Source organism: Prunus avium, chromosome 4 (assembly GCF_965620075.1).
Source record: "Prunus avium chromosome 4, drPruAviu1.hap1.1, whole genome shotgun sequence".
Lineage (NCBI taxonomy): Eukaryota > Viridiplantae > Streptophyta > Magnoliopsida > Rosales > Rosaceae > Prunus > Prunus avium.
The window spans coordinates 11,957,898-11,984,848 of NC_142287.1; the positions used below are offsets into that span (position 1 = coordinate 11,957,898).

General features: G+C 35.7%; 1 protein-coding gene across 1 annotated transcript; it reads right to left on the reverse strand.

The window, feature by feature from the left end:
• Positions 1-767: 767 nt before the first annotated feature.
• Positions 768-24,809, reverse strand: LOC110751190 (DNA polymerase delta subunit 1). Its single transcript, XM_021951624.2, has 30 exons — positions 24,463-24,809; positions 24,214-24,324; positions 23,842-23,948; positions 23,589-23,748; positions 22,233-22,425; positions 21,981-22,116; positions 21,715-21,852; positions 20,297-20,374; positions 20,086-20,177; positions 19,517-19,583; positions 19,330-19,401; positions 18,024-18,110; positions 16,158-16,277; positions 15,975-16,073; positions 13,822-13,929; positions 13,596-13,691; positions 13,365-13,430; positions 13,163-13,219; positions 12,968-13,055; positions 12,794-12,873; positions 11,737-11,850; positions 10,954-11,068; positions 10,702-10,874; positions 10,058-10,129; positions 4,024-4,098; positions 3,849-3,938; positions 3,556-3,716; positions 2,455-2,528; positions 2,252-2,339; positions 768-1,264 (listed from the first exon to the last, which is right to left on the reverse strand). Exons 1-30 carry the CDS (start codon positions 24,716-24,718, stop codon positions 1,177-1,179), a joined length of 3,261 nt encoding a protein of 1,086 aa, XP_021807316.1. The 5' UTR covers positions 24,719-24,809; the 3' UTR covers positions 768-1,176.
• Between the last annotated feature and the right edge of the window lie 2,142 nt (positions 24,810-26,951).

Below are 26,951 nucleotides of genomic sequence, written 5' to 3' on the forward strand. Positions count from 1 at the left end.
GAAAATGAAAGTTTTTTAAAAAGTACATACGTTTATAATATGACTATTATACAGGAAAATGCAAACTAGGTGGGGAAGCATTATCAATAGATATGTAATGATAATATAACCACTGCTATGAAGTTTGGAATTGGGGTTCATGTTAGGGCTATGGGACATAATATTGAGGGCAAAGGGTTGAATGAAGGTTATGATGCTAACGCCTACACCAGTGTATTCCGTTGTCTAGCTCACATCGCCGTCACGTTCAAGTTCGGGTAACTAAGTTCCTAGCTAGACAACAAGTAACTTAAGTAACTTGTCACGTTCATGTTCAGGTAACTAAGTTCCTAGCTAGACAACTTGTAACTTAAGTAACTTGTCACGTTCATGTTCGGGTAACTAAGTTCCTAGCTAGACAAGTAACTTAAGTAACTTGTTACAATGTGTCGTATGGACGAACCCCAAATCGGCTTGAGCTGAGCCCATTCCAACCAATAGTAGCTTCTATTATGCCTCGAAATTGCGCAAGATGACTCTAAAATTTCGGGGTTGAGGTGGGCAATGGCCCATTGCTAGACCCTAGTTTAAGTCCAACAGCATAAGCTTTTAGATCAAATAAAAGCTGTTTGTCAACGCATTGAGTCCATCATCTGTAGTCTAAATCGAGCACATCTTGATAAATATAAAAAAAACACTCAAACCTAATATGAAAAATATCAAATTCTGCTTGCCATAACAATTAGAAAGAAATATTGCAGAGCCAAGCAAGAACATACAATAAATGATACAATCAAGAATACACATTACCAGACCAAGAAAGAATAAACAACAAATGATACAATCAATCAAACATTATCAGAGCATAGTCGTAGTTTTGGAAATAAGCACGGCTAATGGCTGACTTCAAAGCCTTCCTAGACTTTCTGCATCTTCACAAAGTTCGTAAAAACATTTATTCTAAAATTATCTACCAAGGTCCAAGCTGTACAAATATAGAGCTACCGTCCACTTTGTTTCAGTTCAAAACCAATAACATCCGTTTCGCAATTTGCTTGGTCAAAGTTTTTGAAAATTTCTGTTTTGTAAACATCAATTTCCTTGAACAGCACAATTGCGCAGACCCTGCCTGCTCAACACGCATGAACATATCATTTGTTTTTTGGTTGGGAATACGAACTAACTGTCCGGCGAATGTCAGAAGCTCCATCGGTCTAATTGCACTTTGGCTTCAGCCATGTCTTTCTGTGCTTTCTTTCTCCTATAAAATATAGGGCAATCCCGACTGGAAGAAGATATAGCATGAGTTAAATACAAATGTGGCAAGCTGACAGACAAACATGGCATAAGTACAGTGAATGTATGGCAAGATAGCTGTAGCACAGCCACTCCTTGCAATCCCCACAGGGGAACAGTAGGAAGGTATATATAAAAAATGCTTTTTATCACAAATGGTCCCTGAGGTTCACAAAATTATCAACTTTTGTCCTGTACGTTTTTTTGTGACATGGTTGGTCCTTAACGTTACTCCGTCAAACATGGTTGGTACATCAAATTGGAGCCCACACCAACGATATAGAGCCACGTGGCTTTAAATAAATAATAAATTATTTTTAAATTATTTTAAAACTTAAAATTCAAAAACATTACAAAAATATTTTATTTATTAAAAAAATAAAAAAACCTGTATCATTCCCCCCCTCTCCCTCCATCTCCCCGTTTCCCTCTCTACCTCTGCTCTATCTCCCATCTTCCCTCTATCCCTCTGCCCCTTCTCTCTCCCCTCTGCGTTCTCCCTCTCCCTCTGTTCTATTTCTCCCGCACCCACCCTCCCTGACCCACTCCCTGCCTCTCGGTCCCCCCTCTTTCTCTCTCTACCTTTCTCTTTCTCTCTCTTCCCTTCTCTCTCTCTCTCTCTCTCTCTCTCTCTCTCTCTCTCTTGTTTCTTACTTTGTTTTTTTTTAAATGATTCTTTCAAATTTTGAAAACATTTTTATGGATTTTAAGTTTTAAAATATATTATATTTTTTATTTAAAGCCGCGTGGCTCTATAACATTGGATTTGTGAGCTCCACATATGTTCCATGTCAGCACTTTAACAGAATTTTTTATGGAATCTCAAGGGACCAATTTGATGTACGCTTAGTAACATTAGGGACCAACCATGTCACAAAAAAACATAAATGACCAAATGTGATAATTTCGCGAACTTGAGGTACCATTTGTGATAAAAACCCTAAAAAAAAGACTCAAACCAATGAAATTAAAATACCTTGTGCAGAGCACATCTTGATGAAGAGAGCCTTGGCACTCTTGGCACTGTGTCCATAACCGCCCAAAAAGTGTTTCTAGCTCAGACACTGCGACATTACACAAACCATTTTCATATGTTTTTTACTAAAAGAATTTAGATCCAAATATGATAGAATGCTTTTACAATTTAGCACATAATACAACTCTGAAATTGATTCATACCATGAGCCACTGTTTTGCAATAGAGCTCAGCTTCTCTTCCCTTACAGTGCGAGCAAAGAGTTCGATCTGCGTTGCTGATGGATTAACACAAACATTAAGAAGATTTTAGATTCTTTATACCAGGAAATGTACAGAGATCTAACATGGCACTATCCAACACTAAAAAAAATTCGCACCCCTAAAACCTCGAAGATGCTAACATGATTCGTTGATTGCTTAAAGTGATGTTTTTCTTAGCATGTCCTTACATTATGCTGCAAATACAATGGGCCCTCTGAAGTTATGTGCCAGAGATGAATACGTATATCCTTGAGAATTTCTCTCATCCTAACATTTTTCACAAACATGGTAGAACTATCCAAAAGCCCATAGAGATTATAACATCGACCCATAAGATTTTAACAAGATGTTTGTGAAAATTTATATCCTAGAAATGGATCCAAAGGAGCACAAAGATGAGACAGCGATAACTCATGTCCATTGAATGACAATTCGGTCTATGATGCCATGGTGGGTCATCATACAGATCCTTTTATGTCTAATCCTTAGGTTATGATTCTATGAAACATACATTTGAGAAAGTCAGTTGCCATGCTTTTCAGTACTCAAAGATTTTGACCATTGATTTAATCCTGCTTTAGGAAGCTTTCTAAAAGCCGTAAAATTAGGTTAATAACTTTTCCATTCTCCCACCTGTGCTCATAATTTCTAAATTTGGTGCTCCCAATTGAATTTTAAGAAACTTCAGTAATCCCACTAAAACATGTTTCAAATCCTGTACTTACTTACATAAAAAAAAAAAAAATCTATTTTGAAACAACTCAAGTCTCTGTCCATAACTCATGCTTTCCTGGTCTTGCCACTGATACCAACAATCTGCTTTACACCAAACAATTTACAAATGCTTATAATGGTGAAACTTGAGGGCTAAAAAACATTTCGACCATAATTTCCGTCCAAGCTAAGTTTTCTTGCTAATTAGCAATCAGCACATTACCACAGTAAATGATGTTCATGAGGAATTTAGGGTCATTTGTCTACTCAGTAGGCCTACAAATAAAAGCAGTCATTTGGAATATGACAAAATCGGTAAAGTTGTACCTAATTAGAGCTTTGCAGCCAACACAAGTGAGCTGTTTCTTTGCAAATTTCATTATTCCACTGTTTGAGGGAGTAGATATTGAGATAGATCGTGTGTGACTCCCATGAAGAAGTTCCTTGCTAGCATTCTTCAAAATGGGCTCAAAAATTCTTAAAAGTGGCTGTAGAATGAAAAGTTTTTTAAGCAGGCAACAAAATAAAGACCATATTACATAATATTACATATGGAAAGTGCAATGGTTTAAATTGACCTTTAATTTGCCAAATTAAACATAATAGTAGCAAACGCTTACCTTGCTAATTTGATTTTCAAGGTAGTATTGAGGGTCTATGGGTATGTTATTCTCGAGCACATAGATGGGGTCCTCTGACTTCTCATATGCCTGATTATCATATATCCATTAATACTGATAACCCATAAAGCATTTGCTGTCAAAAGAAAAGAAAAAACCTCTAAAGAAAATTTACCTTGGCACCTTTTGCAGCTTTAATAATGACATAAGGTACTCGATCCCCAACATTTGGAGCAGTGGCAGCATCTCGCTGTCAATCCCATATTGAAGAAGAAATGGTTAGAGACGGAATAATTTGTTCGATAGTCCAAAAACATCAGCATTTTACTAGAAATTTCAGATGGAGAATATAAAATAGAAGGCACTTTGGTAAGATCACCATTACCAGCCTTATTAGTAGACATCATAACACACCAAAAAAGTATCACACGATTATTATTCATTCAAGATTTACAGGACTTTGAAGTGTTTGAGGTGGCTAGGGGGACTCAGAGTAAACACGTCCAAGCTTAAGCTGAATAGGGAATCGGGTGACATCATATATCAAACTGAAACTCTCTCTAATGTGCATGCCCATCCTCAACTTGAATAGGCAGACAAATACAGATAGAGAGACAAACATATAGGTGCAGCCTACCCTGCACGCTGCAAACCAACAAAAAATGGAGAACTGGGATTGAACTTAGGACCTCTTACAAACCATGTTCTGATACATGTTAAACCCACATTTTAATAAGAGTCTGACATAATCAGGGTCTGACATCCCTAATTTTTTATTAACATTCAAACGTCATCCTGTAACAAAAATTTGAGGCACATTCCAAAATCTACCTACAAATAGTTTAAACAAAGTTGGACAAAACTTGTTGAAATTCTTCATCTTACAGAGCTTGTTCACATTTTTATGTGCTGTTTCAGCCAGCTAAAATGATTTGGTAATCTAGTGTTCCTCCTAAATTTAGTGTTTTGGCATGGATCAGAGTTCGTGGAAGAGCACACACGTGTGATTTGGTACAAAGTAGACCAACGTTTGTCTGCCTCACTGGTGCTTTTGTGCACAAAAAAGGCAGAATCTAGAAGTCAATGGTTTGTAAATTGCCCATATGCTTTGGGTGCAGTGGGTTCATTAAGGTTGCAGTGGTTAGTTGGGTTATTCCTCAGTGATCCTCAAACATTATTTGTCACAAAGTATATGTGTTCTAGTGGTGGTAGGAAACAATTTTTTGGATTTTTCAAGTAATTTGGCTGGAGAGAGGGAAGAACTTATAAGAATTAAAGTGGGGCTGAAGAGGGAGAGCTCTTGGGATAAAGTAGGGTTTGGGTCATCCTTATGCGCTTCTCTTTCCAGGCTTTAGCGATCTCCCATTTTGTTGACCCAAACATTTAAGCGGAATCTCTCATTTTCTGTAATTTTATTTAGATTTGGGGAGCTACTCTAGGGTACTTTTTACAGTTGTCTTACAGTCAAAGGTGTAATATGGATTTGTTTTTCTATGAGTTGTATCATTTTATTGGTGGACATCTTGTTAACTAAGTCATGTACTGTGTTTTTGAGTTTCTTTAATAACATTCCATTTCTAATAAAAATAAATAAATAAACAGAAAGTGTTCACGCTCATTCTGGGAATATCTGATGCGGACATCATTAGTTAGTTTCCTGATTTATTAGTTTCCTAGATTCTCAAGTTTTCCAGATTTCACTAGGATTTTAGTTTCCAGATTTTTAGTTGGATTTGATTTAAGTTTCCTAGTTTATTTTTACTTAGTTCCTTGGTGGATTAGGATTTCTGTTTTAGTAAGGGATTTTTATCCTATTGTCTCTAGGTTTTAGTTTGCTATAAATACCCCCCATGTAGTTCTTTAAAATTCAGTTGTTGAGGTATAAAGAAAAGCTTATTTTCCAGAGATTGGAGACTACTTGGTGTGAAGCCAAACCCCTGGTGTGAAGCCAAACCCCTGGAGTGATTCCAGACCTATCCCTTTTGTTCTATTTTCTGTTTTCCATTGTTTTCGCTTCCGCTAAACTACCTAAATACTCAATTCACCCATATCCTACATCAAATTTGGTATCAGAGCCAGGTTTTCGTTTTCTTGGGTTCAGAATTTTCGAGTATTTCTTGTTCTTCACACTGTGTGTCAATTGATGGCTCCGACTAAGCCTGGAAAGACAGACGAGCCAGCGATGGACTTTGAACGTCTTGTTCAGATGATGGAAAACCTATCAAAGCAAGTAGCAGATTCGGACGCTAGATCTAGACTCGTGGAACGTCGCCTTGCAGACTTAGAAACAGCTAACCAACATGATGAAGCAAGTGTGAATGGAGAAGAGAGGAATCATGAGCGACAACGTCATGATAGAAGGAATGATCGAGACGCAGAGAGACACAATTTTCATCGTGGCTATGAGCAAGACCCTGATGAAAGGGTGATGAGATCAGTGAAAGTTGACGCTCCAAATTTTGATGGTGAGCTAAATCCTAAAGCACTCCTCGACTGGTTAGCTACCATGGATCGCTATTTTGAGTGGCATGACATGTCTGAAGCTCGAAGGGTGAGATTTGCTAAGATAAAATTGGTGGGTCAAGCTGGATTGTTTTGGACCAATGTTGAAACACAACTAGAGAGAGCTGGTGAAGAACCAATCATCCATTGGGGTGAGATGAAAAAAAAGGTTGAAGCAGAAATATCTACCATTATCCTATCAACAGAGTTTGTTGGACGAGTGGCAAACTCTTCGTCAAGATAACATGCCAGTTGCTGAATATATTGCAAAATTTGAGGAATTCATGTTGCGATGTGACATAAGGGAAGATCGAAGGATGACTATTTCTCGGTTTAGATCAGGACTTCGTCCAGAGCTTCAAAAAGAATTAATTCCGCATACTGTGAATACTTTAGAGAGGGTTTTTCAGATGGTACAAGAATTAGAGAAGTATTTAAAGTTGTCCAATGTAGTCAAGCAAACTGATTCTCAAAGATCTGATTGTCATGTTAGCACATCTGTGACTCCAAGTTCTCCAACATCTATGACTAATTTAGTAAAAACTGCCAAAGGAAAAGGAGTGCTAGTTGATACACGTGGTGGTGGAACGCAAAGATGTTACAGATGCCAAGGTTTTGGACACTTTGCTGTCCAATGCCCAACGAAGGAGGCAACAAGAAATCTGTGTGCACACATCAACGAACAAGCTGACAATCAAGGCGAATTCGAGGAAGATATTTATGAACCCCAACAACCTGATGAAGATTGTGGAATCGACTTTGAAGTCCCTCATCCAACATTAGCAGTAGTAAGGTGTACTTTGGCTCAACCTAGGAAGGAAACTGAGGATTTGCGTAGGACTTCCATTTTCCACACTTACATCAAGTCTGGAGATAAAGATTGTAAGGTGGTCATAGATAATGGGAGTTGTATCAATGTTGTATCAACGCTGACTGTTTCGCGTCTTGGTTTGTCACCCGAGAAGCATCTTGTGCCATACAGAGTAGCATCGATTGACAATACATCTTCTATACCTGTTACCCAACGATGTCACGTTCCTATACAGTTTTCATCTTACAAAGATCATGTTTGGTGTGATGTGGTGGATACGGATGTGAGTCATATCCTCTTGGGAAGACCATGGATCTACGATTACAATGTTACCATCTTGGGTCAAGAAAATATATGTTCGTTCATCCATAAAGGAAAGAAGATCACGATGAAGCCACTTCAACCCAAGCCCATGAATCAATCTATACCAAACAAAGAGGAGCAAGACAAAGTAGGTAAAACCAAAGCTCTACATATCATTACGTTTAAAGAATGTAAGGAAGATGCAGAAGTTCCTAGTCAAGTGGAAGTTAGATCAGATTCTAATAGTACTCGGATTACAAAGGAGAACCTGCCGCACATTGATCCCGACGTTTTGGAAGGTTATTACAGCTTTATCTCGCCGGAGTCGAGATCTTTTCAGCCAGGGGGAATTGATGCGGACATCATTAGTTAGTTTCCTGATTTATTAGTTTCCTAGATTCTCAAGTTTTCCAGATTTCACTAGGATTTTAGTTTCCAGATTTTTAGTTGGATTTGATTTAAGTTTCCTAGTTTATTTTTACTTAGTTCCTTGGTGGATTAGGATTTCTGTTTTAGTAAGGGATTTTTATCCTATTGTCTCTAGGTTTTAGTTTGCTACAAATACCCCCCATGTAGTTCTTTAAAATTCAGTTGTTGAGATATAAAGAAAAGCTTATTTTCCAGAGATTGGAGACTACTTGGTGTGAAGCCAAACCCCTGGTGTGAAGCCAAACCCCTGGAGTGATTCCAGACCTATCCCTTTTGTTCTATTTTCTGTTTTCCATTGTTTTCGCTTCCGCTAAACTACCTAAATACTCAATTCACCCATATCCTACATCAATATCCCTATATTATTAAGAAATTACCAAACAGAATCAAGAGAAGATTAATATGGTAGAGCTTTTTTTTTGTTTTTTTGTTTTTTTCACACAAGGATTAGATATGATTTAGCCTTACCCAAGACTCAAATACTGCTAATAAGCTGGATACAAGAGTGAGCATCAAAGAAGGGTAATAATGTCAACAATTGCTTTACGAGAAGACTAAAACGAATATTTAAAGGGAACCAAGCTCCCAAATGTAATAACATACAACTTATGGTCACTCCAAGAAACGAAAGGGTCTGATGTTTTGGAAGAGAGGGAAAAGGAGGCCTTTAGGAATCTAATGAGAAATCTTATAACATTCTATACATATATATTGGAAGTAAAAAATGAAAAAATCAAGGGGTCATGTTCCTCCTAAGCCCTGCTTATTCATGCTATATTGGCTGGGAGTGTGGCCTGCCAAATTGGTGCGACCTTTTATTTATTTGGAATTCTTGGGGGATATTTGAGCTTACGAGATCCTGTAGTAGAAAAGACAGGTGATGTCTGGACAGGTGGAGGAAGGGGTGTCTCTCTATAGGAGGTGGACTCGTTCTTACACAGTGAGTCAGGTAGTATCCCTACTTATTTTGTCAATCTTCAGACTACCAAGAAGAGTGGCCAAAAGCGAAGAAAATCCGATGAGAAACTTTCTATGGGAATGGAGTGCTCAAGGGAAAGAATATTTTGTAACATCATAGAAAGTGTTTATTTCTTTGCCAAGGTTGTACACCATGATTTTTCCTTTGCCATTTACAATTTTTCCATTCTAACATCATAGAAAGTTTTTTATTTCTCCGTTTCAAAAATATAAAAAAACACTTTTCCTCTCATATCTTTCATTGATAGTACATACTACCACTAAATTATGTAATTTTAACTTGAAACATCGCCAGAACTCTTGAAATTTCAGTCAAATTCAAATTTGGATATTGAGCAAGCAAATAGAGATTGAAACAAAATCCTCAGACTGATGTAGGGGCAAAGTTAAAAGTTTAGTATATGAGAGTCTTTCTATTTTCCTATGTAATAAATTCAATTTTCTGAAGATAAATTGTCTTTGAGTCTCTATGTCACATGATTAATGTATTAGTTTTCATAATTATGTCTTTAGAACTCTCAATGTATTAATGTGGATCTTTCCAGATTCATGTACCAATTACCCTATAAAAGGGGCTTGTCAATTTCTGCTTGTGTGTAAGGCACAGGTTGACTTAGAGTGATTCCAAGGTACCTTTGGTGTGACGCTGAAGGAGGGTGCAATGCCTTAATTTTTCTAATTTCTTTACTGCACACCTTTGGTGCGAAGCCAAAGGTCGGAGTGAGTCCGGATCTCTTTATTTTTCTACTGTCCTATATCACAGCCACATACCCACAAGCAGATATGAACCAACCCCTTTGGACTTCTGCTAAAAGCACCATTCAATTTTGTGGTACGGCCTAATTCAAAATTATACCCAATTGAGCATGTTTACAATTTTTTTTTTAATTACAGTAGAAGGGATCCTTCTAACTGACTCAGTTGAATTCATCACCATATTAGTCCAGCAGTTATAACTAGTATCTTGAGCCAAACAATAAAATGCTTCCACCCAAAAAGACAAACAACGCAAGCAAAAAACTACAAAAAAAACTACAAGAAGCTAAGCTATAGGAAACTGCAGGCAGCGAAAGAACATAAAGCTAAAGATAGAGAAATTCATTTCTTTTTCAAGAACGGAGACAAGCATTTCTTTTACAGGAGTGGAAACAAGCATGTTAAAGTAAATCAAGTCAATATTGCATACCTTACGCATACGTTCAGCAAGTTCAACATGAGCTGCCTTTACTTCATAATCATCCCCAGTTTTTGTCAAACCCTGCAAATTTATGAATTTTAGCATGGAAGCTTTACTTTTATCGGGGGAGCACTCAATGAGTTTTAAATAACAATTCAACTACTCTAATAGAGGTGTAAAATGGGCTGGACTGGCATGAGCTAGACACGATTAAAACAGGCATGAAACGACACAGGAAACAAACAAGCCACCTGAGCTGAAGTTTCTTAGCTCATTAGGCAAGATTGCACACAAATGGGCCTGAATTAGGAATGACACTATTTGTTTTTCTTAAAAAATTATTTAATCATAAGAAAATAGTAAAATCGAAGACAAGTTGAAAAGCACTAAATGCACCAAGAGGAAAACATCATGAGTAAGAATGGGTTGTGCCAAGCCACGCCTGGTCTTGGCTATCTATTTGTTTGGGTAGGGAAAAGCACTGACACGAATATAAAATCGGTCAGCATAAGCATAACACAAAGCACGAATTGCACTTTAACTGCGTCATATCTGCATGGTATGACTGTTTGGCACCTCTATACTTTGGGAAAAAGCCGAGGGACTAAGCGATGACAGCTAAGGCACTATTTAAGCAAAAAAAAATATCCAACCTTAGTTATAACCAACAGCGATAAATCCATGCGATTCATAAGAAGATCTGAGATGGTATTCTTGACATACTGGACTGCCCCAGGAATATCTCTGTCAATCAGTAATTTGTGCAGGCACTCATTTACCAGGTTTTTAACCAACAAGCAATTGTCTCTTCGTACTGTTTCAATACCTGCTAATGATAAATAATGAAATAAGTGATACATTCAACACAACACAGAAATTATAGAGGTTGAGAAATTCTAATTAACCTTTAGTATCCATCTTGTCGAACTTATCTGGACTTGTCCACAATAAACCAGCATATCTCTTCTTGCTAATCAGAAGATATGGATAATAAACCTTCTCAAACTCCAGCTTGATAGGCTTCATGACACCGAAACAGAAAATACAGACTTAGAAAATAAACCTTACCAAAGAATGTAAAGAAGAGCTAGGTTTGATGATACTATAAGGGGAAATAAGTCAAGTGCAAATTAGTACTATTGCACATGTATGGTAGTACTCTCATACCTAAAGAACCAACAAAAAGCTGTGGGGTTTTACAGCTCTAGTGGAAGATAGCATTAACCACATACCGAAGACCACAGTTTGAATTTCACCTTCCCCCTTGCCCTCCTTTTCCCCGAAAAAAAAGACAATTGTTAACTAGAAGTTAACTTAATAAGGTCCAGCTCTGTCATCCCACTATTTATATTAACAAGTGTTAAAAACAAGAACTTATGATGCATCAATACCTTCTTTTCTCTATAACCCTAAATTAACTAATAATTGAAACCATTTCACTAAAAGAATAGTATGTAAACGTATAGATAGTTTAAATAAACACTACATTAATCAACACCCATTTTCTGCGGTCACCTTATTTCGTTCTGGCTTGAGAGGACATTTTAGGATGTTCCCAAGAACTTCTGTGTGTGCATGTGTGTTAGCAGTCCATCATGTATCTCTAACTTAGCACTATAGTAATGAGCAACCAAAGACACAATATTTCAACAAAAAAAAACACAAAATCAAGTGACATCAACTCCTACTTTTATGAAAGTTCCACTGATGTATTCAGCAGCTTCTCTCCCCAAGTTCATTGCTGCTTCAACGGTGGACACACCGAATTGCACCATAACGGAGTCTGTGTCCCCGTATATAACCTAAGGCAATAACATTGTCAACTTGCATTGGATACATATGTGTAACAATTATCAAGGATAAAGGTTCACAATAAAAAACATGTAACTGGATAAATTATTATTAATGCTTCCTAGTGCAACTGTCGCAATAAAGATTTGAACAAGGATGAATTTTCATTATGTTCACCATATGTTCGTACTTTTTTTTTTAACATCATATGTTCATACTGTTCAAAATAATATACAATTTTTTTAGGAGTTACTTGATACATGATAAAGATTGTAAGATGACAGGGCAACATTACACCGATAAAGGCCAAGAAAACCCAAAAGTGCCAAAGACAATATTAGTTACTCAACTCACAAGAATATATCCTCCCGCTACTTTCCCATACAATAAATATTTAAAGCCAAAACCCTAAGAACATGAGCATTTGACTCTTTTTTGTTCCTGTTTTGATGAGAGCACTAGACTTGATTTCAGAACAAAAAATTAACAGAACTCGTTTGAAGATTAAATAATTTTGAGACAGCAAAGGAGGTACAAAAGGAAGAGAATCGCAGCAACATTTTGCCACCAGAAACACGTATCCTGGTATTCCAGTTTTTGGAAAGCTCACTAATCAGATAGATATTATCGACTAAGATACAGATACTACTGTCGGTCTTACCCTAAAGCCTCGAAATGTTTCAAATTTGGGTGAGTATCCTATTAAGAAACAGTCATACACACAAGAGCCGGCAAATAGGGTGGCAGACCCAAAATAGAAGAAAAAAGGAAGGAAAGAGTAAATACGACTGTAATTGATTGGCTCTATGTGAAATCTAGCACATATTTTACATTAAAAGTCCATTGCTTTGACAAGAACACTTTTTACAGTACAAACAACCAAAAAAAAAGTTAAATAACATAGGTTTCCAACAATTGTAAACCTGTTATTGAGGAAAAGTTGCAGTGACATACCTCAGCATTGTGTTCATAGCCTTTAAGTGTGGTAAATTTTTCTTTTACAAGATTTTTTGTGTGCTCAATCATCTGTCGACCTTTACAAGACGACCAACTCATAAGATCAGGCACAGCTCAATCTGTTCAATAGAGTAATATAATGATAACTAAATGATTATGTTTGAAATGTACCATAGCTCGTGACACTTGATGATATCTCTATGCATGGTAACTGACCAATAGTAGCTCCAGTAAACCCATATACGGAATTTGCACTTATCTAGATGTAGTGACAAATGAATATATGAATACATATACACAAATACAAGCACACTTGTAGTGGAAAAACTATGTTTAAAAAATAATGAAAACAGTTCAAAATTATACTTTTAAGGCCAGTTGTCGACCATCAAGCACTGCCTTCTCAAGTGGATCTTTTGCTTCCTAAAATTAAAAAATGATAGTTCATTTAGTCACATGCAAACAAAAAGTGATGTGTAAGCTTGCAAGGAAATAACATGTCATATCCACACAAAACAATTTCTAAAACAGTCAACAAACGCCATTGAAATACATAAATGGAATATACCTTTAAATCTGCTTTTGCTCTCTTACGAGCAGCTAGTAGTTCTTCTAGAATTTCAGGAAGTATTCCCTGAAAGCATATTATGATGCATTCTTATTAATCCAATGATTTACTTGATGAGAAAAAGTAGAGATATGACATACCAAATTAAATAAATAACTTTTAAATCTGGCATCTTTGATGATTAGAAAAACAACATTAATAACATAATATATATATATATATATATAGGACCTTCTGCAAATTGGATTTAACAAATGTTTCTCCAGATGGAGTTTTGTTGACAAATTCTGGAGGGATGTTGAGTTTGTGAGCATCTTCAGTTGTCACCTTCATAAAGCAAAAGGGGATAGATTATGGCCAAAAGTTTTTCAGTTAGATCTTATTTGATGTTAGATAATGAAATGAACTCCAAAATACAGAAAAGGCATATGACCTAAAAAATGTCAGGAAAAATTACCAAAGTGCAATAGCATAAATTATAGGCCATCATGATTGATGGATATAAAGATGCAAAATCCAAAGTGGCAATTGGCTTTTCAAAGAATCCTGCCTTCGCTTCCAAAACCTGGATTTGTAAGTTATGGATATCAAAGCCCACATAATTTCTCATACCATTCAAAGTCAGTATAAAGCGCAAAATGAGAAACATCAAATGCACAGAGAAGAGAGAAAATCCGAAACAGTAAGTACCAGGTCACAATATGTAACTTACGTAGTCTGAACATATAGCAGCAGTATCCATCTTACTACCATATATTCCGAGCAATAAAACTAAGCATTCTCAATTCTTTTTTCTTTTCTTTTTTTTTTTTTAAGGAAAAGATGAAATTTTATTTCACAAAAGAAACTGTATAGCACTGTGGATAAGCAATCCACCATGAATATATAAGATAAAACAATTATTCATGTTACAACTAATTTTGTAAACCAAGACACTACAGCTTTCCAGTGTAAAACAATGTCAGAAATAGAAGTGTTTGTAAACTCAAGAGAAACATATGCCCAAAGTACCACCCAATACCTGACCTTCTCCCGCACCTCCTCCACTTCCAACCCCCTAACAACTTCGAATATCCTTTGGTTTCTTTCCGACCAAATAGCCCAAATGATTGCCATCATCGTACAGCCCTATAATACTTTAGCCTTCTTTGCACCACCTAATACTTTTAATTTCTCACCCAGCAAAGAAAAGCAGTCTTCTGGTGGCACCCAACTTACATTAATCTCATTAAATAAAAAACACCATAATTTCCAGCTAAACAGGCAAGATCAGAAGACATGATCCACACTCTCCCCCGCACTCTTGCACAAAATACACCTTAGCACTACAAAAAATTTTACCTTTACATTTAAGGTTAATCTAAGATCATACGATGATTGCACAATTCCATGTACACCATGTTCTAACTCGTTCTGTTGTTTTAACTTACTGTGAAATATAAAATTATAGCAACAATGCTCGTTGTAGTTAGAGTAATAGTTATAATATTCACCCTAGACATCTATGCTCAACTCCAAAAACTAATATTGGATCATTAGCAGAGATGAAAAGCACTTACTAACTTCCAATGGATGTGTTGTAAAAGAGCAAAGATTGTACCTAGTCTCCACCCTCCCCTTCCCTCCCCTCCACCTCTCCCACCATCCCTCCCATCCTTGAAAATATTCACCCAAATTGGAAATCATATCATTTAATTGTTATCAAATAAATATGACCACAATGATTCCGGTTTGGTTGAAACTATCACCATTTAATAAAAAAGTTAGAGAGTTTTCAATTTGGCTGGTTTTTTCAAGAATGATCCTTCGCTGGAGACTTACAAACTATAAACTTCGGATCATCAAACTATACACTATATGAATATATTGTTATTTGAAGAACCCCTCAACTGAAGCACTTTCTATGTGTGTGTGTGTGTGTGTGTGTGTGTGTGTGTGTGTGCGCGTGTGTGTGTATATAACTATTTTCTTATCCAGACAGTACTTCCCTTATTTGCATAAGAAGCCAAGCAAAGAAAGTTTGAACGGAGTAGCTGGACACAGGAGTTATGGGAGACAATTAAGCATTGGGAAAAGAAGGAAAGAAGCTTGAAAGAAGACATTTCAAAGGAGAAATTTAAGAAGTAATCTTAGCATGGCTGCCCAGCCCTACTTCTTTCTTAAGACCTAGGCAGGCCAAGTTATAGCATAAAGTCAGTGATTTTACAAAATTATCCTGGAGTGGACATAAGCAAGATTTTGCATACAAAGGGAAATTTTTAGTAAGAATTTAAGAGGCGTACATTGAGAAACATAAATCTGCAGTCTAAGAAGAAAAAAAATTCCTCCCCTTAAATCTGCAAAAGAAACTACACTTTATAGACTGAAACATCAGCCCAGCAAAGACAATATTTTATTTATAAAAGCAAGTAGAATGTTTATAAACAACCTGAAGAAAATAAAGTTCAGAGAGAGTAATATTCAAAAGATTGATATAATAAGATCTCCATCATAAACATGAAACACCTTCCCTGCACAACCCCCAGCCCAAAGAAGAGTAGTTCTTTTACACTGCTAGCATGACGATGCTATTATAAGCAACTGAAGTGGCAGTCAAGACAATGAACTTACAGTGGCACCTTCGTATTTCCCTTGCTCAGATCCAGCCTGTTTGACATTTGGAATAAGAAGGTTCTTTTGTTTTGCCTTCCTAAGAAGCTGAGAAAGCACCTGAAAATGGTTGGGATTAAATATCTTCGTATCTAAACTATTGTGTTATTTGCAAGTCTTCATTTCAAAATTTATTATAATAACCTTGATGCTCTGCCCTCTGGATAGAAGAAATGATATGGGAACACCTGTCACTCGAGCCATCTCTACATAATTGTAAATATACATCAGTTTGTCCAAAAGCCTCTGCGGGAGGTAAGCATCCTGCAATGACACAGGAAAGTTGATCAATTGTGTCACATAATTTGAAGTGTATTTTCTTCTATTTAAAGTTGAATTAATACTATGCTCTCATATAAATCTTGTATTTCTTAGAAAAAGAAATTGATAATGCATTCTCGTCTATATTACATGTAAATGCAATGGAACATATACAAAATGATACACGTACTGCAATTCTTTGAAAACTATGATGTGAATACCAACGATATGACGATTAAATGATATTATATGTTTTGTATTCACTGATTCCATTCCATTTCCATTTTTCTTTTCTCCTTTTCCTCTCTTACATGAGATGCAAAAGCCAGAACCCCAGCACATTGGGTTTTCCAGCTGAAGATGAGTTTCCTGAGCTTATTAGGACGAATAGTCTTGGAGGATAAGAATCCTATTCCCAATTGGAATTGTTATCCCACATTGAAGAGGGTTTAATATATTTGGTAATCATATTCCTATTAGGATTAGATTCCCTCATTGATCACGACAGCCTTTATAGTGGCTATATAAGGAGATCTGTTGTGCTAGTTTACAAGCATCATCATCAGCAAGCAAAAGATAACAATATTCAGAATTCCACTTCAAAAAGTGAGTGAGCGGGAATACCACTCCGGAGAGAGAGTGAGTGGAGAGCAAAACAATTGAGTATCACTCAAGGAGTTAAAAGTGAGAGAATATTGAAGGGCAAAACAATTGATTTTCCTTGATTTCTTGTTCTTTCTAATTGTTCATCAAGTCTTGAATCTAGAGGCTTGATCAGATAATCTGTTGCACCCATTATTGATGTAGTGGACATTTGTTGTTGCTGCCCCATGGAGATAGGCATCTAGCCAAACCATGTTAATTCTTGGTGTTTTTTATCTTCTTCTTTATTTCCTTGGGGTTCCTGAGTTCGTTTGTCTTTCCAATTGTTAAATGATTTCACAACACAGACAATACTGCATAAGGAAGAAAACAAAGAGCTCCTCACTTTCACGAATATTTTTTTTTTTCATGTTGTCCATTAACTTCAAACTACAATTGCATTCCATCACATTCCTATAATGATTATCTAAACTAATTGTGTGGGAGTAAAGCCTAACAAGCATCTTCTAGTTGAGAAAGCTTTTCATGCAAGCTGAGTTTGTCTCTAGATCATCTGCTGAGGATGAGTATCATGCCATGGCTTAAAACACCTGTGAGATCTTATGGCTTCTATCCTTTCTTGATGAGTTGGGGACACTTTTCTGCATCATATCTCGTGATAACAACTCTACCATTATGTTAGTTTCAGATTCTAAACAGATCAAGGTTGATACAGTTTATTTGAGAATGTTGTTCCAGCCTTTCTTCCATCATTAGAGCAGACAGATGACATAATCCATTAAACTGTCCTTACTCCAGGCTTTCTATACGCAAGCTGGGTTTGGTGGACATCTTTGCTCCAGATTGAGAGAGATTATTGGAAATTAGTGTCATTTAAATTTATCATTAATATTGTTATACCTTCAACTGTATTTTTGTCAATTACATAAATATTTAACATAATAGAAGTTCTTGGCCACCAAACTTTGTATTTGAAAGGAACTAAAATACTAAACAATCACAGCAATTACTTTCATTATGAGGTTCATCACAATAACAGATAACAGGTACTAGAGTAACTTTTCTGCAACCTTCTTAAATTGTAAATGTGCTACACTTTAATGTCATAATGAAGGTAAGGTGGAAGAATCAAAACCAGATACACACCTTTAGACAATACACAGCAAGTCGCCTCCTAGTTTCTGCATTGCCATTCTGAAGATCAGATATTATTGAATGGTGGACATCCTCTTTCTGCATGTGATCCAAATGGTGCCAAAATATTAACAAGCATGACGGTTTGGACCAAAAAAAAAAAAGGCATGGCGCATTACTTGCCAGAAATAAAGAAATCAAGATAGACAGTAATGATCTTTCCCCCGTTCATTTAAAGATCAAATGGAGAGACTATTTCATGACTAGTTATGGCAGATATACAAGTGAAGATAATACAAGAGAACCAATTAGCAAGTAGAAACTCAGAAAATTTCTAAACAAGAAATGGGCAAAGACTTTGAGAATATATTTTAACAGAAAGAAAAATTAGCAGGATTTGAAAGCTTGGATGTGCTCATAGAATGGAAGGAGAAAAGGTGGGGCTTGGAGCGGGAAAACATGGGAAATTGTGAAGCCCTACTAACAAGGATGACATTATCCAGTAAAGAAAGCTGGTGGAGTTCATGTCCAATCAGATAGCTCTGAGTAATTATTATAATTGAGATCTATGCCCAGAACAATTTGTTAGAGATTTAGTGCCCACTGTAATTAGGTTAACCCAAACAAATAATAGGTGGAAGTAGTTAGCAAAAATATGATAGCATGTGGCCAAATGAGTGAGAAAAAATGAAGGACCAGGACTCAATTTAGTGGTGTCATCTTAATATAGGCTGTGTTTACCACCAATGTCTATCAAACTTATCTGACGCTTGGGTACAACAAAAGATGGAAATAAAGGGCATAACATAAACAGAACCTGAAGCTGGCTTTTTTAATTCATAAATTTACAACACAATTCAATTATAATTGTAAATCCAAACTTCATGCACTAAAAATATGGTTATCTATCCTTCTTATGCACATGAACATGGTCATAGCTTTTTCCATTAATGATATTTCTCAAAATCAAATCCTTTACAGATTCATATGTATATGGAAGGAATCAAGGCAAACAATCTATTAGGGACATACTACGGGTCTTTTACTGCAATAAACACTTTCCGGAAGTGCTGGAAAAATATATATATATATATATATATATATATATATCTTGAGAAAAATAAAAGCAGCAAATATCTCTACTTTAGATGTTAATATAGTCAGAAATGCTTTTATATTGACAGAAAAAAACACTAAATACTTTTGGGCTAAAGAGTGATCTTTTACCTAATATAAAAGCTGTGAAAAAGGGTAACTATATATATATATATATATATATATATATATATATATATGTGAAAAGAAATCAAAACCTTACCTGCTCAGAGAGAAAGTGTGCCGAGACAGAATTCAATGAATAAGAACTTAATTTGTAATCTCGTTGCATAGCCTACAACAAAAGGAAGTAAACAGAAATCAAGATGAACATTTCATTGAATTCATCAGAATAACAAATCTCAAGGATCAGGAATAGAGTAAATTGAACCAGAAGACAGTGATAAAACCTGGAGTAAATCAAATTGAACCCTCCCTTCAACTGTTACTTCTTTACTTTCCCTGGTTCCATACTGCCTGTAATACCAATATTTTTTTGTAAGAAACAAGAAACTTTGCTAAAAACACAAAAAAAAGTACAAAGCACGATGGAGAAGTCAATCAGGAAAAATATAAGGACAACAAAAATAACCAATAGACCAGCCAAAGGCCAGATCAATCACACACCATTATACTGAAAAAACAGACCCAATGGGAGAGCGGTAATTTTAAAGAAGAAAACAAATATAAAAACCACACAAACAATTCTCATCAAAATGGTGGTGTGCATAACACAGTAGTAGAAATAAAAATGTAACAGAAGTATATTAATCATAAAAAGAAGATAATCTTCCCAGCCCTAGTCACTTTGTGGATCAACTGTTAATTCCCCTCCTCATATAAGTGACCGACATTACCTCAGTTATACAAAAGAGAAAACAAAGCAAAAAACATCAGCAAGAAAATCCAAATTGCCATTTTGATGATTCAAAATGGATAAAGTCTAGCAGCAGTCATAGAAATACTTTTAATTTCTTACCTTGAAGAAAAAGTAGTATCTTTGACCCGAACCCTGCTATTTTTTATGCGGCCAAGTATTGGAAACTCAGCTATTCCCAAGGTCTCAGCTCTCTGAAAACCAAAAAATCAGGACGATGAACTGGCTCACTTTTTTTTTCATCGTTATTCGCAACCCTTTATGCTTTAAATATGATAATGCACAGAAAATAAGCATAACATGCTTCAGTTACCTCAATGAGATATGGCAAATCAAATTTACAGATGTTATATCCAATTATGACATCTGGGTCCACCTCACGGATTAAATCCTACAAGAAGATTTTGCTTATTAAACAATTATCACACATCTAAACTTCATGCATAAAAGTTAGATAAAACAGACTGTTAGAATAGAAAATAATTATTGGCCTACATCCTAACAGCTTCAGCATTTAGGAATAGTGGGAAACCAACAACCTTTATCATACAAAAGATCTTATTTTCAATTTCCTGAAATTGTAACTTCCCAATGTTAAGTCGAATTCAACAACTTCGGTCCTAGTGGTGGAGAAGGCCCACATGAGAGGGCAACTGTTAGAGCATAAACCATTGTTGACCCACTTCCTATCCGCTTGAGAATAGTAGCAAACCAACAAAATTTAGCTCTTATAATCAAATTATGGGTGGAAATATAGAAGACAAAAATGCAATACTCATCTCTAGTGCTAAGACCATAAGTCAAGTCATTGGTGACATTTATGCTTCTTTCCATTCCCTTGTCTTGATCTCAAGCATATATTGAAAGGCAAACAATCACCCAAGGTAATTACAAAAGAAAACTGTGCACTTTTCTCAGTCCAGATGCCCATCACAGGATAAGAATTATTTTTATCTTCCATTTACCAGAATGATGTTGAAATTTACATCATTGCCTTTGTTCCAAAGCTCCTATTAAACCCAACTTTCTAGATCTCTCTGTATTACTTCTCCTATCTTAATTTTGGTTAGGGTAATAGTTTTGTACCTTCTACTTTGTTTCAAATCTCCTATTAAACCTAACTTCTAGATCTCTTTGTATTACTTCTCCTATCCTAATTTTGGTTGGGCTATTAGTTCTTTACCTTCCTACTCTAACTATTCTTCCTTTAAGTAATCTTCATTTTTTTACCCTCTAGAGGACATATTTCCCTCTGGTACAATTTCTTTTTTATTAATAAAGTCTTGGTTCCTAACAAAAAAAAGAAAGATACATACAGTTTTCATAGATGACTAGAGATATTTGGCACAACAGAAGCAAAAACATTAACAAATATGAATGACTAAAATATAGTAAAAGAAAAACCATAAGCAATAAAAGAACAAGTGAGCAAACAAAATGGGGACTCAGGTAAAGAGATAAAATCATTACATAAATTCTACAAAACAGAATGAAAAGGACCACATAGTATGCAAGTAGCATAACATCAGATGGTTGCGTATCAGGCTTTGGCTTAAGTGCCACACATAATACAGAATGTATTCGTATTTAAAAATAAAAGCCACTGAACAGTTTTAGACTGTTAACAACAGAGTTACATCAAAATTACAAGGTATCTTCCCGCTTTTTTTTTTTTTTTTTTTTTTTTTTTTTTTTTGAGTAAAAGAGAGTATGTAAGTGCAATTATATTACCCTCCAAGCCAGCAAGACTTCTCTTTCTGTATCAAAAGAAATCACATCAACACCAACTATAGGAGAGCATGACTTGAGAGTCATGACATTACGGATAAATGGCTCATTCTCTCCCTGCAAAGTCACTAGGTTTGCAATCTATAGGAAGGAAAACAGAAACTCAGTTCAGAAACAGCTCTTTTGAGTAACATAAAAAATGAATACCAAAAAACAAGTAAGTCACTTAATTATTTTATTCCAGAAACTCGTATTGAAAAGAACTGAACCTGGATTACAGGATCATGGGTAGGCTCAGGAAAATGACCTTTACGGCCAGCACACTCAATGTCAAAGCTCAATATGCGAAATGGAGCCATCTTCGAAAATTCCCCTTCTGGAGCATGGCTAATCAAGTCTGAATATCTAAGAAAATGGTTGTCAAGAAAACATTTTCCAAGTAGGAAATACCTTAACATGCAAATGACATTCATTCCATTGTTCACCATATGATAATGAGTGCCTTGCATGCGTAAGGATACAGGCAATCGAATTCTAATTGGCAGTACGACGAATGCTTCGCTGTCTTATATTTTCCAGCAGGGACCTCAATCCAATTTCCACCAACTATGTTGCAATCAATCATGAAACGAAGAGCAAAAAGAACATTGCTTTCATATGTCATGAAGCTCTTCATACCAAGACCATCAATTTGTATGCCTCTATCAAGAATACCTGGAAGTTTAAGAGAGTATGGGATATAAATAAACCATTATTAAACATAAGCTACATGATGGAAACATGGCGGTACACCATGAGATGCAAGACGCAATATGAAGGATTCGGATCCTCTCTTAAACTCGTTCTCTACTAACCTATCTCAGCTTTTAATTAGATACAGACACATGGCTAATATCAGATCCTATGGTTTACAATTAGTTTGGCCTTTTGTTTACTTTTGCAAATTGAAATACACTTTTTTAAAATACACGTCAAACAAAAATAGTTACGAAGAGCCCTTCTTTGATTCTTCTGTTTCTCCTTTATCTATGTTCTTACCAATCCAAAGCTACAGACTTTCAGCTATTTCCACCATTTTCCTGTTTTTTTTCCCTTCCATTATAATAGAGTTTGTCTTCTCTTCAGGTAAAACAACAATGAAACATTAAATAAATTTTAAAAAAATGAAGAAACTAATAAGTTTGAAGAGATTGGGCAAGGTGTAGATCATTTGGAAGAAGGATTCAGGTTTTTCCATAGCCACCAAGGCCAAGGATTGTCAAATCTTTTTTCTTAGACAGAAGAAAAAACTAATAAAAAGTTCAGAAAGGATAAAATGGGCAAAACAAATCAGATCTGAGTATTTTTCGTTGCCCTTGGATTTCTTGAAATTCCAGTGCAAATGGATACTTTGAAACATAATCCAAATGGAAATAAGAATTTGAATCGAAATAGAAAGATGGATTAGTTTCATCTTCTTAGAAAACTTCAAGTTCACTTAATTCCAGTTTTCACTATACAAAACTCTCTCAGATATGGGACTTGAATGTTTTGACAGAGAGAGTAGAGGCAGTTACTAGGAAAATTGTCTGTGGAGCTTGTAAACGAAGAAGACATTATGAGCGACACGATCTGATTTTGGTTACATGGTTGGCTACTGTTCAAACCTTAGCACTGAAGGAACTCAGGAGAGGATCCTTGTCCCAATTTGAGAATTTTTGCTCTCAGAATATAAAAAGAGAAAAATTGGAAAGCAATTATCATCAAAGATAATTCTGTGGTAATCCACTGTAAAACGCATTCTTCTGCGTGTAGATGATTCATGCAAAAGTAAAGCAGATCCGCCATACATGTGAATTACTGCACATTACGAATGTTAATGAAATTGAAACTCTTACCCCGGCAGCTGGCCACCATTGTTGGCAAAGCAACAACAATTTTGAGGAAGGGATGAGAATCCTGCTGCTGGTAATACATGATACTCCTCTTCTGCACCATTTCAATATGGCGAATGAATTTTGGTACCTTACTGTTCCGATTCATCTCCCCCATTCTCCCCTATTGCATCAACAAACACAAAATACATAACCAATTACAGCAATGCAACTTAACAAAGACATCTGAGCTGCTCAAGAAATAAACCCAAAGTACCTCAAGAATTTGATGAAACCTGGAAATATCATCAGGGCCCATTCCCGGAGGACAGCTGATATAGAAATATGGCTCAAATCCATGAACATGGCAGCAAACACTATGTCCTAGGATGGATTAAGGGACAATTTATCAGGCTCAAAACAAAAAACAATTGCATTAATTTAGTTTAGTATCAACAATCCTTCAAGTTAATAATATACGTGCACAATTTTGTTAAATACAGCAGCATATACGATTTCAATGCAACAACATGACACTTCTGGGAACAAATAACAACATATGACGTTTTGTTAAATACCCTTTATTAACACTTGCTCCAGTTTCTCACCCACCAAGCAGAATGATAACCCGAAAAGTGAACAAGCTAACCTTCCTTTGTAACCCCAAAAATTCGGATAATTGCAGCAGACCCGGACCAATTAGGCAACAATTCTCTATGGCTCTCTCCAATAACATAATCAATCTCCAATTGCTGAAAAGCTACAGCCCGGAAGGCATAAAAAAACAATTAAAACCGCCAATATCCAAGATCAAACTGAAGAGTTAGGAAAGTATTTTTTTTCAAAAATGGTAACCCATTACAGAAAAAACCCAATCAAGCAAAATTTGAAGACTGACCGATGCTTCGGGAGGCGGAAATGTAGGCATGGGAGATAGACGGGCGGGCCCATTTGGTGAGGCGGGAAGCAAGGGCCTGGCGCTCCTCAATGTCGCGAAGAATGAGGTCGTCTTCAGTCTCGAAGAGGGTTTCGTCGAGGAAGACGTCCTCGTCCAGAAATTCATCTTCTTGGGACGTGGCGTGCTGCTTGGGTGGGTTCGCAGGTGACGGCTGTTGTGTTAGCGCTGGCCGTTTTCTGCTTATGCCTTTCTTCATGGCTTTGGGTTGTGCAGGGTTTTTCAGGGTTTTGGGGTCTGGTGCTGAAGACCAGAAAGAAAGCCACACGGTGAAGACGAGAAATGAGATTCCCGCCAAGTTGTGAGAGGTTTTTCTTATCACAAAACGCTGCGTTTAGGAACCCATACTCTTCTTTTTCTTTTCTTTTTCTTTTTTCAAAATCGTAACATCGCAAAAGGCTAGTTTCATATTTCTATTTTCTTTTCTTTTTTCAAGGATTAAATACTTTTTTTGTCATTGAGTTTTATCTAAAATTTTAAGAGATATTTAGTCATATACCCATTATTAGCACTAATAATATAAATAAACCCTACACCATTTAATTTCTATAAACAAACCCAAAAAAAACCCAAAAAATGACAGATGTCCCTATTGAATTTAATTTTGATTATTAAATTACGTTGATACCCTATTGGGTGTTTTGGGCTTTTTTATGAGGTTTTGGGGTTGGGTTTGTTTTAAGAAATCAATGGCAGTTTTGTAATTTAAAAGAAGTTAAAAGCCTTTTTGTTATGTTGTAAATGAGATTTGGTGTGTTTCTAAAGTCCATTTCATATATAGTTTTTTTATAATTTGTGCTCCTATATTTTGGTATAATAGTGAATCTCCCAAATTTTAATTTAGTTAGTCATAAAAAAAATTAAAAAAATTAGCCCAATTGGTCATTGTATTAACCAAAGTTTACAATTTATAGATTTGTTGTTAAGTTGTTGGGTTAAACACCTTTTTGGTCATTAGGTTTTATACAAAATTTCCATTTGACCACTTAGAACAAAAATTTAGCCAAAATCCATGCCCATGCTATGCTCTTGCATATGCCACTCGTAGGCTAAAAATTTATGGTTGGTGCAGCATCAATTAAGGCCAAAAAAAGGAATCATATGAAGAATAGTTTCACAAAAAAGCAAATCAATCTTTTCAAAAAAAACTCCAATCATAATCCTAACCATTATAATACTCTCACATTCACAAAAATTCAAATCCATAACTATGTCAATACATAGATTTGAACACACACAAAAATGTTCAAAATAAAGTTTTGCATTTGCTTGACTTTTGGTTAACTTTTTTTTCAGTGACTAAAAAGGTATTTAACCCAACAACTTAACTATAAACTAACTGCAAGCCTACAAATTATAAACTTTGGATAATAGAGTAACCAATTGGGCTAAATTTATTTCTGAGTGACCACATTGAAATTTGGTGTAAAACCTGATGACCAAAAAGGTATTTAACTGTTTTTTTCAAAATTGTAACCTCATTCAAAAAACTGCATATTGAAAAAGGTGTACAAAACGATCTACAAGAGAACCCTAAGGAAAAATCTCAGACATCGTCCCATTTGGGGGTTGGTGGCCTCCCTCCCTATCCACCTCCCCTCTTCTCATGTCCTCCCCTCCCATCCCCCCTCCCCCTCCCCCTCATGATCCTTCTTTGTGTTGGAATTTAAAAAAAGTTTTAAAAAATTTACTGTTTTGATTTATTTCATTATTTCGGCTGTTTTATTTTATTTATTGTGGGGGTTATAAATATTTAATTTTTAGATTTTATTTCTATATTAAATAACTTAATTTTTTTAGTTTAATGTGGTGGAGGTTACATGTTCTTGGATGCCTATAAAAGGCCACTCATCCTTCTCATTTGATAAACTACCAAACTACTACAGATACGACCACGTAACACAAATACTACTACAATACCACATACCACAATCTTCTTCTCTCATCTTCTACCTTTCCTACTTTCTATACTTATATTATTATTTTTGGGCAACGGTTTTGTGACTTGAAGACCTCTATCCGACTGTGAATATGCTCATAGTGGACTTGAGCCTGTGTATTGGGGGTCGTATCTTGGAGTCTTGTAGACTGTCAATACTTGCACGTAGGGAGGCTACAAAGGCTTTAGGACAGCGTCTTTGACGTGCTTCACCATACTAGGCTTGCTTTCATAATCTTAATTTTTTCTACTTTTATTTACCTATTATTTATTTATTTAATTTTACTTTACCTTAAAATACTTTCTAATTTATTTTATATATTATTTATATTACAAGGGTTTTGTTTTTGGCTTTTACGAAAAGAGGAAATTTATAATTTTTATAGCAATCTAAAGCCTTTGTATGTTAAAGTTGTTTTCTTCCCATACTGCTATTGCTTTAATAGCTTTTAACTATTTGACTGAAGCTTTTGCATTTGTATTGTAGTTTCAA